Source organism: Camelus dromedarius, chromosome 9 (assembly GCF_036321535.1).
Source record: "Camelus dromedarius isolate mCamDro1 chromosome 9, mCamDro1.pat, whole genome shotgun sequence".
NCBI classification, from domain to species: Eukaryota; Metazoa; Chordata; class Mammalia; order Artiodactyla; family Camelidae; genus Camelus; species Camelus dromedarius.
The window spans coordinates 26,769,237-26,789,765 of record NC_087444.1 but is presented as its reverse complement, the minus strand read 5'-3'; the positions used below and the strand labels follow the sequence as shown (position 1 = coordinate 26,789,765).

The following is a 20,529-nucleotide window of genomic DNA, read 5'->3' as shown; positions in this document are numbered from 1 at the left end:
TGATTGCATCTCAAACATGTTGCTGCTTAAGACTAAATTTGAAACTGATCCCTCTCCTACTTTATCTTCTTTTTCCTGTGCTGTAACGAGAAATTTAGTGACTTCAGAAAATGTAGAGCTTGTGCTGCAATAAAAATTTGGCAGAAGTCAGTGCATCTGAATTAACTTATCACAAAAGGATATCTAACCTTAAAATACTCCTCAAAGAGTTTTCCCTATTTAAAAAGTGAGCCTTCAAAAATTAAGATTTTATGGTATACTTTTGAGAAACCATTCAAACTTTGGCAAACTATGGCTCAGAAACTGTTCATATTGTTTTAGTTCAGTTGGTGGTAATAGATTCTGTTTGGTTATATTTCAGGGTCTAACTCATTAATGAGTTGTAAGCTGGTATCAGTCCTTTTTTCTTTTTCACCTTTGTTTTGGTAAGATGTGGTGTAGTTTAAAATCATTTAAATCCCATTTCTCTAATGAGACATGTACCTAAGTAGTTAAGTGTTCAGATTTCAAGTTCTCTAATTAGCTACCATGTTTCCTCCCTGACGTTTCATTGTCTTGAAATTACATTAGAGAAGTCAGTCATGAGGATTCAGGTGAGTAGCTCCAAAACTAAGCCTTCGCAGAGTCATGAACAGTATCAGGACCAGCAGTTTTTTTCTCAATTAGTTAATTTCTATTTTTCTTCAAAGCACATGCAGATTTTAAAGCAAATGAAATTGCTAACAGTTCTTGAACATTTATAGGCTTAGTGAATAGTTATAACCCTCCTGTGGTGCTGGAAGTAAGACTAGTTTATGGTATGTTTTCAAGTTAGCAGTCCTCAAGTTTTAATAAGCAGAGAAATTGTTTCATTTTAAAAGATACATTGGGAAGAAAGGCTTGTTTGTATTTTGAGCTAAATGGGAGAAAAAACTCATTTTCACATGTACATGTGAAGCATCAATTTTCCACTAGTTACTGAGGAGAGTCATACATTGTGTTGGCTGCCTCTGAATAGTCACACCGATTTAGCACAAGCAGTGAATGTGAAGAGAGTATTGCTTAAAAAGTAGAGAATACTGAATAATGGCATTAAATGTAAATACATCCACTTAACATCTTAGAATTTTCTTGAAAACCTTGCCAAAACAGTAATGCACTTTCTCCTGAAGGAGGGATAGGAGAATGCCAACAGTGCTTCCTGGCTCCGGCAACTTATGAAATGCACAAATTGAAATCACTTTTTTTTTTTAAATTTCCCACTACAAAAGCCAGCATCAAGAGCAAAACTGATAACAAATCTGTGATGGACAGAACTGTTCACCATGTTGAGTCTCTAGTAATGTTTACCGGCAAGTTAACTGTACCAAAATGTTAGAGTTAGGAAGGACCCTAGGTATTAATCCCCTCATTTTATAGGGCAGAGACAACAATGCCCAGTGGCAAAGCTGGGATATCCAAAAACAAAAAGTATAGAGGGTGGGGAGGGATAAATTGTGAGTTCAGGATTTGCAGATACTGAATACAAACTAGATAAACAACAGGGTCTTATACAGGGAACTATATTCAATACCTTGTAACAGTCTATAATGAAAAAGAATATGAAAAGGAATATATATATATGTATAAATGAATCAGTATGCTGTACACCAGAAATTAACACAACATTACAAATCGACTATACACCAATAAAAGCCAATTTTCATTCTAAAAAAAAACGGTGTAGTTAGTTCTCAGCTCCTAGGAAAATGGGACAATGGTGCTAGTTTTACTTATTGCACTGGATACTGGAGTTATCCCAAGACTGTGTTCAGGAAGATACACGGTTGCTTTGATCTGGGAGATTATACTTGAAAAGAAAATGTTTTGCTGTAACACCTCGGGATGACACAAAATCAGTATGAGGGGCATGGTATTAATCTGCAGAGCTACGGTGTTTAGACTGGTGCAGGGGTAATTCAAGCAAATCAGGATGAGGAAAAGGGCCAGGGAATGAAGATAGCCTATGGATTGGTTAACAGGCCCAGGCAAGGACCCCGAGTCGACAAGTTAGGAAGATGAGTTTTGAGGACTTGTAGAGAGTGAAGACCCATCAAACTCCAAATAACAGCTCTCCATGCCCACAGGAGTTCTAAACAATTTTGAATAGCCAGTCATTCATTAAAGGGAAATGATCCAGCTATTTGTATTTGATCTCATCAATACATTCAGGAAAACCACAAATCTCTGTTGGCATTTTATATACACTACCTCATCATCTTCACCACATCCTGTGTCTGAATTGTTCCCATCTTACAGGAAAAAATGACATTCTGAAGTCCTCCTTCCAGCCTTATGTGATACTTTCCACCCAGTGCTCCAGCTGCCCCTCACCTTGGAGATACTTTGGAGCCTTCACACACCCAAGACTGAACACAAGCTTTCTGTTGGATCAGATTTTCCTTGGGTCACAGGAGAAATGATCCCTGACCCTCACGCATTTGCTCAGGATAAAAAAAGAGATAATACCCAGAAGAGGCTTTGAACTCTTAGAACAATGCCTTGCAAATTCAAGTGGAATTACCGCATCATGTAGCTGGCTAGTGGAACTCGGGACAGAGTTCAGCCAGGGCATCAAGAGCACGGCACTGGACCTCTCCTGGCCCCAGTGCCCCAGTTAGCCCAGCAGACAGTGGGAGATATTCCCTGTGGTACCAGGGACCACCCTCATGTGCGCTCAGTCACAGCCACAGGAACCGCAGTTTCTTGCCCATCTTGCTTCTCAGTAGCCCCCCAACGGCAGCACCAAGGTTGCACTGGACTCAAGGCCAGACACCCCAAAAAGTCCCAGATGTGAGGACTCCAACTGTGAAGCTCAGCCTGCTCATCCAGCTGCAGGAGCCAAGAAAGGGATGGGCTAGGTCTCTTGCACTTAGGGAGGGGGAGAGAGGGAAAGCAAATTTGATTCTGGGTTCAAATCATTTTGTAGCATGGTCTTGGATGTACAGATAAATTTCACAGTAGTGGGCAAGGTCCAGAATAAAAGAATAAAGCTAAAAATCAGGGCAAGTCTCCCTGAGTAGCCAAAGCCCTATGTACTTGCCCAAATGTAGCCAGGTCTTCCTCGAATTTAGTCTTCCCCTTCCCCTTGTCCCTCATCGCTCTCTCAGATCCACACTCTATCTTTCCAAGGTTTCCAGCCCCTCCGGCCCTGCCCCTGGACAATAGCATCCCTGACCTCAGCCGGGCCTCACCCAGTAGGTGACCTCAGGATCTGCAGGAACCTCTGTCAGATGTTGCCACAGTTCCACTTGGTGATTTTTTTTTTTTAATTTCAAGAAAAAGAGGAGTTTGGAAAGTTTTACTAATGAGACATCCAAATATGATAGAGTGAAGGATGAAACAGAGAGCCCTCCGTGCTTGGCTTGAGGACTAGCAGAACCAAAACCTAACTGAGATCATCACCTTGAGGTAGGAAGAGGGACATTGGCACTGAATTATAACACGCTTAACTCCCAAAGATGGGAGGATTTCCCCTGAAAGTTTTGTTAATGACCTAGAACCCTAATGGTTCTAGCATTCTGGTAAACATTTAGCCTTTATTTAGTTTGGACATCCCGATTTAATCTGAATGGAAATTGGGACAAGGCCTAGAGTGACTTTATCCATGGAGAAACAAGCTAAGCCTTGGCTAACACAAATAAGATCCCAGAGGGACTTTATCAGATACTTGAATAAATGCCTAAAGAAAGATGCCAAATGCAAAACATTCTTATCTCTTCAAAGAGGAATCTTCTAGTCAATATTATGTTGACCAAATTATTTGCTCAAAAAATACACTACAAACATTTAAATTTGAGCCCTTCCTTTGTTCAAACTGGCTCTTCTCAATTCTAAATTATTATATGTTTATCCCAAAAGCTATAGAATTTATAAACTTTATCTTTAAAAAATGAATTTTTCTTAAGAAGAAAACATTCTGCTGTAACTTAGAGCAGTTCAAACTGACTCAATCTCTCAGTAGGTAAGTACATCTGGGCTGAGTAGGTGGGCTCTGTCCCTCACTCACACTGGTGGATACCTTTCCATCCCAATCAAACACTTCTGATTGTTTTAGAGTGAGCTTATTATTCTTCTGCTTATAGAAGGGGGCTTGAAAAACCACTGACTAACGTGGGCAGGCTGCCATAGCTGGAGGGTCCTCAAACAGTACTGAATCCAACAGCCCCACTGTCCAGACACAGTGGGAAATCAGGGCCTCTTCTTGGGGATGAATCCAGATGGTTTCTTCATTTAGAGAAAAACGGGTGAGTAGAACCTGGAAACTGCTTCTAGACTGTAAAGTGTCGAACCTCAATAGGCAAAATACACCTTTTAATGACTGTTGTATTGTAATCATTCCTGCATTTCTGGTGTTTTGTAAAGACAACCCGATAAATCAAGCAAAAAACCTATACTTAAACAGACAAGACATTACAAAGACCAATTATGGAAAGCAGTTGTTGACAAATACAGTCATATATTCTGTCTGCTCATCATTTAGAAGATGGAGAGTCTAGAGTTCAAGCACAACCTACCTTAAGCAAATGCAAACTGTGTAATTACAGGTGGCTAAGTGGATATTCATGTTACAAAATGGTTTTTCAGAGCATTTCTCTACATAGCATTGTCACTTCACATTTAAACTATAACTCATTTACAAACATTTAATTTATATACAACTTCAGGAAACGTGCACTGGGGTAAAATGAGCAGGGAGGAAAGCCAGGAGAAGGGAGAAAGTAACAGCCCCATTTCGTAAGTGTCTGTCTGGGCTTGTAGGGCTCCCAGATGTTAGGTGTAAGACAGGACTGGAAGAAGCATGTGGGCTGCAATAATCACAGTGACGTTCTTTTTCAAATAATCATTCTCAGTCTGCCTCCCAAGATAGGTTTTGTTGAACTACAGCTAAAACTTCCCAGATGGAGAGACTAGCATGAGGCTACAATATATGAAATCTGGGACATACAGGATATGGTGCATCCATGGATAAAACATAAGGATATGTCACCAGGGACACAAGGATATTCATTTGGATATAGGCTGGAATTTTCTCTATAAAAGCAGATCTTTGTTGTAAGAGAAAACGAGGCAACAGATACCTGCTAGGTTAAACAGATTAGGAAAAAATTTGGTCTAAACAAGCCCAGTACACTTGGCTTAAGGCACTGGGGTTGTTGGGGCAGAAAGAGCCTCTGCCAGTTGGCCTGGGGCTGACATAAGGGCATCACTGAGGGAGGCCCTTCAGATTCCCCGGCATCCATTTGTCTTCCAGTGGAGAGATAAGCCAGGCAGAGGCGGAGACTGGCATTACCAGTTTGCATTTTGTAAATGGCTAAGCACCAGAAGCGGGTAACACATGAATATGGGAGTTTGGAGAGTAAACCAAAACCTATACGATGAGGTTCAGTTTCCTCTGGTTCTGCTACAAAGAAGGAGGGGAGGAAGGAGGGAGAGAAGAGTGTGTGAGAAGAAGAGAAGGAGGAGGGAGAGGAGGAGGACAAAATAAGAGACCGGGGTGGGGGCAGGAGGGAGAGAGGGAAGAGAGAATGAATGACTTTCAGACGGTCTTGTTCCCAGGGAATTATATTGTGGCAACTCAGAGGAGTCTGTGAGTGGAAACGGGAATTACAATTCTGCTCACTGTGAGGGATGGCAAGAGAGGTCTTGACAACACTTTGGTCTCCAGCGTTTGGGGCCTGTTTTCCTGCTTAGACTCAGTGAGAACGCGCTTTGCGGTTTTCACGGGAGGTCTTGGCTCCCTAGCTTTGAATTTGGCTTTGTAGCTCTGCACTCCTTGTTTCTGCAAAAGCTGCAAGGTAGCAAGACAGTGAACACTTCTGGGGTGGGGAGGGCACACCAGGTTTTTCTCAGGCAGGAGGGACCAGCGCAAGCAGCACGGCTTGGGGTCAGCCAGCAGGGACGTCCGGGTCACCGGGGTCAGGAAGGGCTGCGTTTCCTTGACTTGATGGTGTATGGCTGGCTCAATGGGTCTCTTTTCACCTGTCCTGTCCACTGTTTTTAATCCATTTGCATAAGCCACACACTCATCCTTTTCCACACTAAGCACCTTCTCTTCTGGCTGCGAGTAAAAGTTCTTACTCTTCTTACCCAGAACATCCAAGCCATTTGGGGGTGAAGCCTTCAGGGGAGGTAGAACTAAAAGAGCCTTGGAAGTCAAGGAGTCTGAGAGGGAGGGACCTCTGTCAGTGCCTCCTCCAGGACTTCTGGGGTCCTTTCCCCTAACAGTCTCAGGGGCCACCCAGTCTTCCATGCACCAAATAAACTCCTTTATTTGCAGACTTTTTTTCTCTCCTTGACTGTAGGTGGGAAAGCAGATCTTGTTAACTTCCCTGGAGGCAGTGATGGGGCCTGGGGGGTGCCTTGGTGGTTGGGAGAGGCTGCCTCCATCCTTCTCTGGGCCTGCCTCAGCTGGAGCTGAAGACCCTGACTCCAACTTCCCAGCCTCCAGTTGAAGCCTGGCCTCCAGGCTCCCTTGTGAGAGACTGACACAGAGTAAGCAGCTGCTGGCACTTTCTCCCACCCTCTCCTTTTTAAGCTTCTTCCTGGGCCAGATGCAGGCAGTTGGAGAAGTCCTTCCCCAGCCTTGGACCTGCAAGTAAAGCAGCACGTTACTCTCAGGCGAGTGCCCAGTCTCTGGCTGCCTCCACTTTGGCCACATCTCCATTTTGGCTGTCCTCCTGTCAATATTTTTCTTAAAATTGCCTCATGTGTTTTGTTTTAATTTTTCACACCTAGTTTAGCCTCATGCTAAGCAATAGTATTGTAATATTTTTAAAAACTAAAATACGAGGGGATAGTATCTATAAATGGCGACATTGATGTGCTGACTATGTATTTGTTCAGATGCACGTTAAAATAAATTCAGAACTCCTAAAATAAAATCAAAACTGTTTGTACTTGTCCCCCCCCCCGCCAGGCTTTTGTGTATTGAAGGCTGTGTTTACCACACCTAGAGCCTGCTGCGTGGACCGACTGGACGAAGGGCAGGTGAGCAGAGTCAGGCCCTGGGGTCAGCGTGGTCCAGGCACAGCCATGCCCACAGCCACACCCGGAGTCCCCCGGCCCACCCTGCCGCAAGGTCACAGGTAAATATTGTTGCTAGATGAAAAGACAAGACCCTATTTGGGACATACTTATACTAAACAGATTAGGTGCTGTTTACTGAAATTCAAGTTTAACTGGCTGTCCTGTGTTTTCATTTGCTAAATCTGGCAACTGTTACATGCTAAAAAAAAAAAAAAAAAAAAAAGCAAAAATAGCTCCCACGATTTTACTGGTTCCAGGCACTGGGCTGAGGATCTTTTAGCATTCATTCATTTAATCCTCATAACAGCACTACCATTTAACTATTCTGCCATCCAGGTTACAAAGGAGGAAACGGAGGCTCAAAATGTTGAGTAGGGCCAACAACAAGCTCTGGCACATTCAGAAGGTCTGTGCATTCCCACGTGAAGTGGGGCCAACCCTTGGTCCTGCACAAGAACATCCCTTTACCCTCATCCCCACACCTCACATGCTCAGCTCCCCAAATTCCTCAGTTAAAAATTATTAAGTGTCACGAGGTATCACTTTTTAGAAAGTCTAGTAAGTGTTTGGCACTGAATTAGGCATTCGTGTCCACCTGAAAGCTGGGGTAGAGCTGGGCGGGCATGGGTCGGAGGCTGAGCAGAGAGAGCAAAGAGTAGCAGGCAGCAGGTTGGAGGAAATGGTGCGTCAGGAGTGTCCCAGACAGTGTGAACAGCAAACATACACTAAGCATGGTGCGAGGGGAGAATTTTTCCAATTAAAAGAAAATTCTTTCCCAATAGCCCTTGGATATATATTTCAAAGTAATTACCTTCAATATTAAACTGAACCTTCTAAACTTAGAAAGTTTTACATTCTTAAATAGAACTCTCTACCACCTTGACTTATCTGACATGGAGGGTGTGTATGGAAGGTCATAGAGGCTTAAGGAGGTGGGGGGGCGGTACAGCAGAGAGAGCACTCCTAGAGGAGGCCTGAAGACAGGATTCTCGCAACTGTTAAGTGGACTTGGGTGAGTCATTCTGCCTTTTGGCCTCAGTTTCCACATTTATAAAATAAACAGCTCCAGGTTTCTCAATCTCGGCACCACCAACGTCTGGGGCTTTTTATGGGCTGCATGTTTGTGTCCCCCCCCCCCAAAATTCCTATTTGAAACCCTAATCCCCAGTGTGATAGTATTTGGAGGTGGCTGTTCGGGATGTGTTACGGTTAGGTGAGGTCAAGAGGGTGGGGTCTCAAGATTGGATTAGTGCCCTGATAGGAAGGAGAGAGAAGAGAACTTTCTCAATCTCTCTCTCTCCATCTCTCTCTCTTTCTCTCTGCTTGCATGCACCAAGGAAGGCCAACTGAGGATGTAACCAAAGAACAGGACCTTCAGCAAGAACCTGACCATGCTGGTACCCTTTGATCTTGGACTTTCCTCCCAAACTGTGAGAAATAAATGTCTGTTGCTTAAGCTAGCCAGTCTATGGTATGCTATTATAGCAGCCCAAGCTAAGACAGGGCCGGATCACTCCCTGTGGTGGGAGCCATCCTGGGCATTGTAGGATGTGGAACAGAACCCTTGGCCTCCACCCAGTCAGTATATCCAGTAGTATCCCTACCCCCTCACCCCAGTTGTGACATTGCCAAGTGAGAATCACTGGACTAGACCAAATTCCCTTACAGTTCTAAATTTAGAATTGTATTTCTACTACTGATTCTCAGAATAGTTTAAGAATAATCCCATAAGGTTCTGAGTAGAACTACCAGGATAGAAATCTCGGGTCTCTTTGGGAGTTAAGCAGCTTGGGTTCTAGAGTCCAGAAGACCTAGGTTCAAGCCCTGCTTTGGTCACTGCACGGGTGATCTTTTGACACATTTCACCTTTCCGGTGCTTCAGTATCCTTGTCCTAAAAGGCTGTTCATAATACCTGCCTCACAGAGATACTAAGAGAGTGAATGAATTTGATGTACATGAATATTTAGTGCTGTTCTTGCCAATACTAAGTGGCCATAAATATTCAATAAAAAGTACTGCTGTTATCATCATTAATATTCTACCTCTGTTTCAAAAATTTCCATATTTCATTGTTTACACATTTTTTGGCAATAGTACTATTTTTGGAAAAAGTAAAAGACTTGCATCAAAACAGTCACATGCAAGAGACCTAACTCAAGAAAATACTCACTGCTTCTTCCCATCCAGTTCTGATGATAAACTCTTTGGCTTTTTCATCTTGTTCAAGTGTAATGTCACTGATATTGAGAAGACAACAAACATGATTCTTTTCACTTCTTTCATCGGGACAAGTACAGATTAATTCAGTATCTTCTGTGCTTTGAATTTCATTATTTTCGCAATTTTCTGATTCAGTTTCATTTTTCTGACAGAGATCCATTTCTGTGATGGTTGCTTAAAGTCTTTAACATCTTCTTCCTGTAGTTTGAATGCAAACGGGACATAGTTTTTAATATATTTTTTAAAAAGAAATCCAGTAACTCAGGTGAAATTTCTTCAAGACACATTCAGGGACAGAAGAAATATTATGAAACCATCCATTGCCAACTATTGACATTATAAAGATAAGGCTAATTTTATAGAATAATGGACTTAAAGACCAAAGTTGGGAGTGAAGAAAAGAGAACAGAAGATGTTAGCAGAGAGCCTATCCCTCGTGATGGGGTGCAGAATGTGGTAAGGAATGTAAGGTTAAACACCCCCACCCTCCACTCCAAAAACATCCAAATGATACTGCACTAACATCAAGAGAACCACTGTGGTATATGTGGCTTATGCACACCTTCCCAACAACCCTGGACATCGGCTTGGGGATCCTTTGGCTTCTGAGGAAGCTGGTGGAGCGTGTCGTCTAAGCTAAGTCAGCTGGCTCCCTCACCCACTCTATATGATGGTGTCCTTATAGAGAGGGGAAATGTGGACACACAGAGAAGGAAGACAATGTGAAGAGTCTCAGGGAGGAGACAGTCATCTACAAGTCAAAGAGGGAGGCCTGGAACACATCCCTCCCTCACAGCCTCAGAAGGAACCAACGTTGCCAACACCTTGATTTTGGGCTCCAACACTCTAGCTAGAACTGAGACAATAAATTCCTGTTGTTTAAGCCGCCCAGTCTATGGTGCCCCATTACAGCAGTCCTAAACTCAGTGAGCAGGTAGTAGTGGTGGTACTGGTGATGATGATGGTGATGGTGCTGGTGATGATGCTATCTACCCAGAACTCATGTTTTTCCAGGTTGAAAAATGGGACTTGGCATTTATAATCCAGTTAAAGGTTTAGGAAAGTTACAATCCCAATCAGGAGCACAGATTTGGGTTCCAATCATCTGGATTCCAATCCTATTTCCTAGCTGTGTGTTTTGTTGGGCAAGTTACTTTTCTGGGTCTGTCTGCTCATCTATAAAACAGGCATGATTATAATACCTTCCCACATGCAGGTTCCTCCTGGGGACCCCACAAGCTGGGTAGATGAACTCTAATGCCCAAGCAGTGGCCACCAACATTACATCAGCACAATGAACACCAAAGAACAGCCAGGGCCTTCTCAAGGAAACCTTTGCTGGTAATGAGATAGAGGCAACTGGGACCACAAACCTTGCTTTCTCTCTCCCCAAAGTAACCCCTGCCAGAAACCTACATTTTTCATTTTCTGTTTAGGTAGAGATCAGCAACTTCTCTTAACAATATCTGTTAAATTACCATTTGGGCTTTTTCACATAAAGTGGCATTTGGATGGTAAGAAAGTTCCATTTACCTATGGAAGGTCAAATAGCTTTGGGCAACCTAAACTTTTCCAATATGACATCAGAAGAAATGAATGAAAGCTGAAAGGAAAAAAATGATATTACAATTAACTAAAAACGAGAAGCGCTATTCTGTTCACAAACAGAAGCATGATTAAGGGCCAGACATATTGCACAAACCACCTGATTCTCTCATATTGTGAAATGTCACTTTAGTCGCTGCCCAGGCCAAAGAAGCTCCATAAGGACACTTAGACCTTGTCCTCTTCTGTATTACGAATATGTCTGTATCACAGAATCCATAGACTTAACAAGTGTACAGTTTGAAAGAACAAAAACCAGAAAATCAAAAACAAAGTCATTTCTTAATAAAATAAATTTGAACTTGAAGTTAATATAGAAAAGAAATACTGTTTAAAATAGATTAACTATAGTTAGAATGTTCAAGTCGATAAGAAAAATGTTCTGTGCTTGAAGTATCTCCAGTGAGAAGGCGCTCACTACTTAAAGACACTGTTCCAATGGCAAAGTGCTCTAATTTTCTAATTCCCAAACTCGGCTGCACCTTGGAATCTTCTGCGGAGCTTTATAAAAAATAAAAATGCTCAGACCCCACCCACAGAAATTCTGACTATAGTTGGTCTGGGCACAGCCAGGCCATCAGAATTTTTAAAATCACCCTATGTGATTCTAAAATCCTGCAGAGTGGAGAACTCCTGCTCTGTTAGCAAGGTTCCCTTATATTGAGCCAGCACTGCTTGCCCTGCCCCATCAACATCCTCCACTCCATGGTCCCAGTTTTACCCTCCACAGCGAGGCTCTGGATGGGAAGCCTTCCCATCCTTGGATGGGTTTCTGGAGGTATGTGACACCTCTGAACATGCTCAATCATTTTTTCAGGGAAGGGCTTGCATCAGAGTTACAATGCAGTCTGTCACTACAAAGGGTTGAAGAATCATTGATCCAGAGACTTGCCATTGCCTCAGCCTCCCGACAGCCCTATGAAAATGTTCCACGTACTCTTCTCCCTTTCAGGTTAACCATCTCCAGCTCCTTCAACTATTTCTCACATGTCATGAAAATATGTAAACGCTGAGGGGAAGACTATATCACTAGCCCTATATCCAGAGAAAGGAACTACAGAGGCCAAAGACGTGATTTTGGGTAACCCCCTATTTCAGAGTCAGTAGAAGATGGACCTAGAGAGAGTGCCAGAAGAGGTTCCAGTCACATTATATTACCAAGTGCTGAAAGAAACCTAAGTAACAACAAGAATTTAATAATAAAACTTACTGTTACATAGCTCTTCCTATGTGCCAGGCATTGCTATAATATGCACTTTACATATTTATTATAAATACTACATTTTTATAAGTACTTTGCTCATTTAATGAGGGATCATGGGAACTACAGTGACTCCTTAGGACTGAAAACGAAGTTATCATCTTAGTCGGTAAATGCAGTATTCCTAGTCAAATGGTCAGATTACTGCACATCAGACTGCTGGGTGCTCCTCTGGACACTGCTGTTCTTAAAGCTGGGTCAAGATACTTCACTACTGAAACAGAATATTTGTGGTCTTTTCCTAATCAGAAAAAAAAATTCAGTTATTGGAAAGAATTGCCTTAATTTTAAGTTTTCCTCCTGTAAACATGCCCTCAAGATTTATTGCCCACGCTTGTCCTCCAGCTCATGTAAGATGAAAAAAATGTACAAGAAGCAATCACAAATTTCTTACATATTACATGCAGTTTTCCTTTTACGATGGAATACAGAAATCTGTATTGATATAACACTCCTATTTTCTGATAGTAAAAATTATCCCTGATTTACGGATTTGAAGTAAATCAGAGCGCATGCTCTTCCACTTCTTGACTTCCACGGAGCTTTACAACTTGATTTGGTTTGAGAATCACTGGTATAAAGCATATATCAAAGTCCATATGTTTTCCTAGAAAATCACATCAAGGAAATACAGACATCACAGTGAAAATGCTCCCACGGGAAAATGCATTTGCAGATGCAACTAGAAAACTGGATTTGGAGTACAAAGCAGGAACACACACAGATGTATGCCAGAAGGTATTCAATTCTATGACATACACTATTGAAGTGACTAGAAACTGAAATGTACAAAGAAGAAATGTTGACTGAGGTCCAAGCCCCCAAAGTACAGGTTTGGATAAACAAGAATAAACCCAAAGAAAAACTGATCCAAGGAACTTAAGATATTTGGAAATGAAATAAAGAAGATGAATGAGAGTCTAAGAAACAGAGCCTATGGAAATTCACTACAATACAGAAAATATCTTTTCTTGTAGCATTTAAAGTAAACAGAAATAAAATGGAAATGATCAGCAAAACACTGTAAAGTAGTTTATTATTTTTACCAATTAAATATAAGTCATTATGATTTGCTTCAAAATAATCCTGCAAGGCTGTGGTTAGACAGAGACTGAGGAAATAAAAGTAGCCACAAAACTGTTGTAGAAGGGTATGAAGTCATAAAGTTAACTGTACTATTTTCTACTTTTATGTCAATGTGAATTTTTCCATAATAAAAAAATTTTTTAAGCCACCATGTTATCAGAATGGTTCAAAAAACAGAATGTGGGATAATGGTGGAGGTGACCATTTTGAAATAGTGAATTTTGACCTTAAGTAAACTGAAATAAAGGTATCAGAGAATAGATTACCCAGTCTGTATAATATTAAGTTGGAGTAAAGACCTTGAATGGGGACTAATTTAAACAGAACAGATCTACCACAGAGACATAAAAAAAACAGAGAAAAAAGTTTATGAAGGTGATTTAAAGAAACTCCATAAATAATTGTCCAATCACTCTTCAGTTAAAATCATCAAGGCCTTCTCATTAAATTTATTGAACTACAAAAGAAAGGGTTGGAAATGCAGGGAGGGAAAAATAGACATTACCTTTCAGATCTGTGACACCACATTATGATGATGTAGTTTGTTAATGAACTGAGAAGTACAGAAACTACCAAATGCCTCTTTGTTATACATCTGGCAAAATCAATGTAGCATTGACACCCTAACCAATCTGTAACTTAGAATACAAAGTGTCCTGCGCCTGAAATGAACAAAGACTTCCAGTAAGCTACCACTGGTCAGTGGTGGAGGCACACCAATATTACAGCCAAGTCCAGCAAAAGGACACATTTTCTGTTGCTACTCTCATGGATGTGTTGTATAATAGTGCAGGTGGGGTGGGAGGGGTTACAATTCTTGTAAACCAAGAACAGTGATCACATCTACTATTTGCAAATAAGTTAATGCTGCCTGAGGAGAAACCTACATGACAAAAAGACATCACCTGACCAAGAACATAAAGAAATTTCCAAAAGGCAAGTAACTGAAGAGAAACTAAGAAAAGGGACAGCAGGAGACACAGGAAGAGACAGAGTATGCCATATTACTACAGGAAGAACCTCTATTTCTTTGGTAAAGAAGGGGATAATGTGGTTATTTTATCATTTTAATGAAAGTGAAGTTAGAAATGGATCTATTTAAAAAACCTCATAAAACTCTGAATTTTTGTTTCTTTTCTATTGTTTTATGTTTGTTTGCCCCAGATCTGCCAGGTCCTTTCTGGAAAAGTCTGCTCTGGCAGACTTACCAGGAGACGCTTCAGCTGACACAGTCACTGCTTGTTAGCCTCAGCTACCTAGTGTTAGTCAAGATAGGCAAGGTTATGCTGCAATAATAGGAAATAATAGGAAATAGGTTATTTTCTTTCAGTGGTAAGAAACAACAAAAATTTATTTCTAACTCATGCTACATGTCCATCATATGATGTTGTGGAGTCTGCTCCACATTATCCTCACTCTGGAACTTGAACTGATGGAGGTGCCATCATGGGAAACCATAGCCAACTGTGATGACAGAATACAATGACAAATTTGGAGAATCACTCACCCTTAGATGCTTCTGCCTACAAGTAACTCATATGACTTCAGTCCCCATATCATTAGCTGGAACAAGTTACAAGGTACTGCTTAATTCCAAGGAGAAGTGGAGATAATACTTCCTTCTGTATCTCCAAAAGGAAAAGGAAGCTGGATTTTAGTGACCAGTAGTCATATCTTGGTACCACACTGGTCTGGTATCATCAGAGGTGACATACAAAGCAAATGACCTTAATGTACTCTAAATGTCACTACCTAAAATGTGGGCATTTATGGTCCTTCAAAATAGAGTCCAGGGCCTCTGGGAATGGGAAGTCCTAGATATTAGGGAGATAAGACTATAACATTAAAAATCTTTTCTTAAAGCTGTTTTCATTTTGGGGGGATTAAAAAATGTATATGAAAATACAAAGTTTGGGGAGGGTATAGCTCAAGTGGTAAAACGCATGCTTAGCACACACAAGGCCCTGGGCTCAATCCCCAGTACCTCCTCTAAAAATAAATAAATAAGTAAGCCTAGCTACCCCCCCCAACCAATTTTTTTAATAAAATAAATTCAATTTATTATTAAATTTAATTAAATTTATTATTAAATAAACAAATAAAATTTTAAAAATACATAAAGGCCCAAGAAAAGATATGCAATCTCAAAGAAGTTGTTGGAGAACTAACAGCTGAATATCAAGATATGAATCTAAGCAGGATTTAATATAGATATTGACAAGCTGGTTTTAAAATTTATTAGAAAATGTAAAAACATAAAACTATAGGAATCAGTATGGTATTGGTGCATGGAGAGACATATAGATCAATGGGCCAAGATAGGGGGCTCAGAAATACACCCACATAAACATGGCCAATTGATTTTTGACAAAGATGAAAAAAATTAAATGCAGAAAGAAGTCTTTTCAACAAGAATGCTGCAACAATTCATCATTCATTTGCGAAATAATTAACTCAGAATGGATCTTAGATCTAAATATAAACCATAGAATTATGTAACTTTTAAAAGAAAATATAGAAAATTTTCATGACCTGGAGTTAGGCAAGGTGTTCTTAGACATGACACCAAAAGCATGATCCATAAAATTTAAAAAATTGATAAACTGGTGCTCATCAAAATTAAGAACTTTTGCTCTGCCAAAGGCTCTGTTGGAAAATGGAAAGAGACAAGCAATAGACTGGGAGAAAATATTTGCAAATCACTTATTTGATAAAGGACTTCTATCCAAAATATGTAAAGGACTCTGTAAACTCAACAGTAAGAAAACAAGAACACATAGAAAATTGAATAATTAATTTTGCAAAAAAAAAAAAAGTTGAACCGATACTTTGCCAAAGAAGATATAATAATCACACAAAAAGACATTCTACATAATTAGCCATTAGGGAAATGCAGATTAAAACCACATATTAAAATAGCTAAAATTAAAAATATTGACAATACCAACTGTTGGCAAGGACAGCAGCAACTAGAATTCTCATACATTGCTGGCAGAAATGCAGGATGGCAAAGCCCCTCCAGAAAATAATCTGGCAATTTCTTATAAAAGGAGACATACACTCACCGTACTACCCAGCAATTTTACTCTATGAAAAAAGGAGTAAAGAATCTGCAGATATGTTTAATCCTTCTCCCATAAAGAAATCTGCAGAGTGAGGATAATATTCCTGTAAGATAATGTGGTAAACAGAATTCTGCAAGGTTTCTCCTCCTAATCCCTGGGAATATGAATGTGATAAGACATAACATACATGAATAAGTTTATATTACATGGCTAAAGGGACTTTATAGATGTAGTTATGGTTGCTAATCAGTTGACCCGAAGATAGGGAAATAAATTTTAGATTATCTGGGTGGGCCTAATCTAATGATACCAGCCTTTTAAAAGTACAGAGTTTTCACTGGCTAGCAGCAGCCACAAAAGTCAGAGATTGAAAGCATGAGAGGAATTCAGGGCACGTTACTGGTTTTGAAGGGTGCTGCTACTCTTTGTTTTTGCCATAAGTTTGTCACATATTTGCCATCACCTGTCCATACAGTCAGACTACAGATGCTTTACCATCAGTTCCTACACCTGGTTGATACATTCTTAATCAATTAATGGTTAAGAGGGAATGTTGATGGGCCAGAACAGGGGAAAAGCCCAGGGTGTTTAAGGCTGCAATCCCTCAAAATTTACCATCTCCCTGGCTCTACACCATGCCCCCTACCTACCCCTCATCTTCCTAGAAGTTTTAGGTTGAAAAGAATCTTGAATCTGTGTCAGAATTTCAGCCAGGGAAAGATGAGTTTCCGGTAGCCTCACTTGGAATTCTGAATGGATATTCCTGTGGATCCTTATCAACACGTATTGAAAGAAGTCAAATAATACAAACACCATTAACTATGGTGGAAGTTTTTTCTTACTATAGAGCTAAATAAACTTAATGCATATTAACTGGTTAAATCCGTCTTGATTAGTCCGGGCATGCTGATCACTAATCAGTTTCTAAAGGAAAATGATACTGGATTCCAACCTAACTTAAAGTCTGGGGAACACAAATTTCCAGGCTGTTGAAACTTTGCCTCAGAGTTAAGCATATGCACGACTCAATTTGAACAATTTGTTCACATTTTCAGGAGTATAAATTTTATCTCCCTATGTTAATTATCTATTCTTTTTGCTTCTTATATGCCCGTAGAGCATAGCAGCTTTGATTCATAGAATGATTCCTAGAAGCTCAGTTTCTACAACCATCCTTCGCTATCAGAACATTTCTACTCCAATCCGTCTCCAACTCTTCTGTTTTTTCACTCACATTCATTAACTCACTAAGTGCCTATTAGATGCCTAGCACTGATAGCAAAATAGTAAAGCAACGCCCGTCTTCCCAGCTCTCACACAGTATACAACGTACACGGAAAGCACAAGTTTTCAAACACACATTCCACCTGTCCTCCTAAAGCCCAGGCACTTCACACCGGGCCCCGCCCTTTCTTCTAGTAGCCCCACCCCTTCCGCTCAGGCTCCTCCCCTGCTTTCTTTCTCATCTGGCTCCTTCCCTTCCTCTAGCAGTTCCTACCTTGCCACAAAAGATGCCTTCCCTTCGTTATAGGTATGCCCTGCAGCAAAGCGCCCCTACTTGCCCCACCAAGCCCCGCCCCTTCATCCATTGGCTCCTCCCACACAGGGATCCGCCCTTTCAATAGCCCCTCCCACTGCCCCACCCATTCCGCTCTGCTCCTCCCCAGGCCCGGCCCACTCTTATTCCGCCTGGTCCACACTACCTCTCGCTTTGGCCTCCCCGCCTCAGAAGGCAGCTTACTTTCGAACTCAGCGGGGCGTCTCTTTCTGCCACCCGTGGAGTGGTCTGGGGCCTCGCCCCGGAGGCGGGGAAGCGGCCGCAGCCGCTCACACCCTCCTGTGGAGCCAGCGGGGTGGAAGGCCCCCGGACAGCTTAGTCCCCGCCTGCGGGCGACAACGACAGTTGCCCTGGGTTACGGACGCGCTGGAGGCGGAGCAGTGGGCGGGCCCACGGGAGTGGGATTCGCTGCGGAAGTGACGTATACCCGCCTCGCGCAACAAAGCTGAGCGCGGGAAGCGACACTTACTGACTGCTAGGGGTGCGTTCTCCCGGCAACCTCTGCGCGGTTGCGAACCTTCTAGCCGCGTGTGAAGAACTCCTGGCCGCCGCGAGCGCCGGAGGCCGCATTGCGAGGTACCGTGTAGCCTTAACCACGGGTTAGGGACAAACGACCGAAGGGCTGCGTGCCTGCCAGACCCTGGAGTTAGAAAGCGAGGGTTTGGGGACTGGCTACCCTTAGAGACCCAGGGCCTCTCTCCCTCCGCACTGTTACAGTTGGTGCGAGTGGTTTCACGGTGGGGGGTGCCTGGCAGCATCCCTGGCCTCCATCCACTCGATGCCAGACGACCAAAAATGCCCCCAGACTCTGCCAGCTGCTCCTTAATCCCTCCCTCCCCTGTAAGGATTGTGCTGGGGTGGTGCCGGCCGGAAATTTACAGTAGGTCTTTAAGCCGCTCGCTTGACTGGGCGCTACTAGTTTGAATCCACTCGTATAGGGGTCACAGTCCGGTCAGGTGGCCATTGGCATCTTTCATATAGATGTAGAAAAGGAGCCCCACGTCGTTAAGTCACTCGTTGAAGACAATGAAGGACCACCCCCTCCGTCTGTCCCCGCTTTGGTGCTGGAACTTTCGAACACCCCGAGGTTTGAAACCTAAGCCCAGAGCCAGGCGTTAGGGGCAAAACCCAACTCTGGTTCCAAAGCCTTTCTGCTTTTTAGTTTTAAAAGTGTGAATGTTTCTGCTGGAGAAATATTAGAATCTAAGTCTAATACCACTGTGATTAAATGCCATTTGGGACGGGGTATAGCTCAAGTGGTAGAGGGCATGCCTAGCTTGCACGAGGTCCTGGGTTCAATTCCCAGAACCCCCCTCCAAATATAAACAAATAAATGAACCTAATTACCTCCCCCTCATAAAACAAAAACAAAAGCCATTTGGAAAGATGTGTGTATTACTGTTTTTTTACAGAAAGTATTTATTAAAAAGCCCATCAAGTCTATGGAAAGACCATTTTATATGACGTGTATATTGTTATTCTAAGACGTTAGAACAAAGTATTTCGCTAGAATACGACTACTTTTTAAGGTATTCTTTACCTAAAATACACATTTTTAAACCTTTCGTATTTCACAGCCTGGAATTAATAGTTCTAAAAAGAACTGTACAAAACTGCATACCTTATTCTACTTTTTCTGTGTTAAAGCATAAAATTTTAATAGTAGCAAAGGATGTAACATCCAGATTATCATAAATGTTGGCATGTTTTTGTGTTAGGTAAATTTTAGTAATGATACATTTCGAGATCTTTCCATTTTGAAGCTTCTAATGTTGGTATTTAGAAATGTTACATCACTCTTTTAAAAGTATTGAGATAAATTTAAATTAAATAGCAATTTGATAGCCATAAACATGTATTTTAAAATACATGAATAAACTGAAAATGGAAATTTTTCTTTTGCTTTTTCTCCTTAAATCCATAATTGTATTTTTAATAAATTTATTTCTTGCCCTTTTTTAAAAATTTTGGGGGGAGGGGTAGGAATTAGATGTCTTTGTTAATTGAGGTATTGGGGATTGAATTTAGGACCTCCTGCATGCTAGATATGCACTCTACCTCTAGAGCTATACCCTCCCCCTCATAATTGTCTTTTTATTCTATTTTCTCCACAGAATTGTATTCTAACATATATTTATGGTCAAATATTTTATTAAGTAGTCTTTTTTTGTGCAACACTATAATTTGAAAATGAAATTTAAAATTTCTTAAGACCATAAAGCTAAAACAGCTACATTTCCCTCCCTCAGATTTAGAATTACCTTTATTCCTACTCAATTGGCAAACAATAGGAATATATTCCATGTGTTGATAAACCGTGAGAATGTTACTGGAAGTATGTAGAATTAAAGAGGTGAGGGTGTTCCTCTCTTCTCGCCCGTTGATGTTTCTATGGGTAAATATTACATATTGCCAGATTGAGATTCAGCCCAGAGTTTATTCGGGTTTTTTTCCATAGATGTAAGGCTTGTTCATATGAAGATGCCCATGAAAGGGATTTTGTTACTGCATTGTCTCTTAACTTTAAATGCCTTCCCACACGAGAAATCACATAGTAAGCAACAACAAAAAATCTAATTATCAGCTGACAGTTTGGTTAGGAAGGATCTTCAGTTCTTTTGAAAACAAAATCTGAGACCACCTGACTAGGAGGACTTGGTATCTAGTCATTAGAAAGCTGTGTTCT

The 20,529-nt window shown here is 41.3% G+C and overlaps 1 protein-coding gene across 1 annotated transcript; it reads right to left on the bottom strand.

Annotated features, from left to right (window-relative positions):
* Window positions 1-4,454: 4,454 nt before the first annotated feature.
* C9H16orf46 (chromosome 9 C16orf46 homolog) lies at window positions 4,455-9,451 on the bottom strand. Its single transcript, XM_010980481.3, has 2 exons — window positions 9,219-9,451; window positions 4,455-6,610 (listed from the first exon to the last, which is right to left on the bottom strand). The coding sequence occupies exons 1-2, from the start codon at window positions 9,426-9,428 to the stop codon at window positions 5,597-5,599; spliced, it is 1,224 nt and encodes a 407-aa protein (XP_010978783.2). The 5' UTR covers window positions 9,429-9,451; the 3' UTR covers window positions 4,455-5,596.
* Between the last annotated feature and the right edge of the window lie 11,078 nt (window positions 9,452-20,529).

Bases quoted from the DNA above. Each gene is read 5' to 3' on its own strand.
- C9H16orf46 (XM_010980481.3), bottom strand. From the start codon at position 9,428: ATGGATCTCTGTCAGAAAAATGAAACTGAATCAGAAAATTGCGAAAAT. The intron at 6,611-9,218 runs GTGAGTATTTTC...CTTTACTTGCAG, and splicing joins GAACTGGATGGGAAGAAGCA to GTCCAAGGCTGGGGAAGGAC.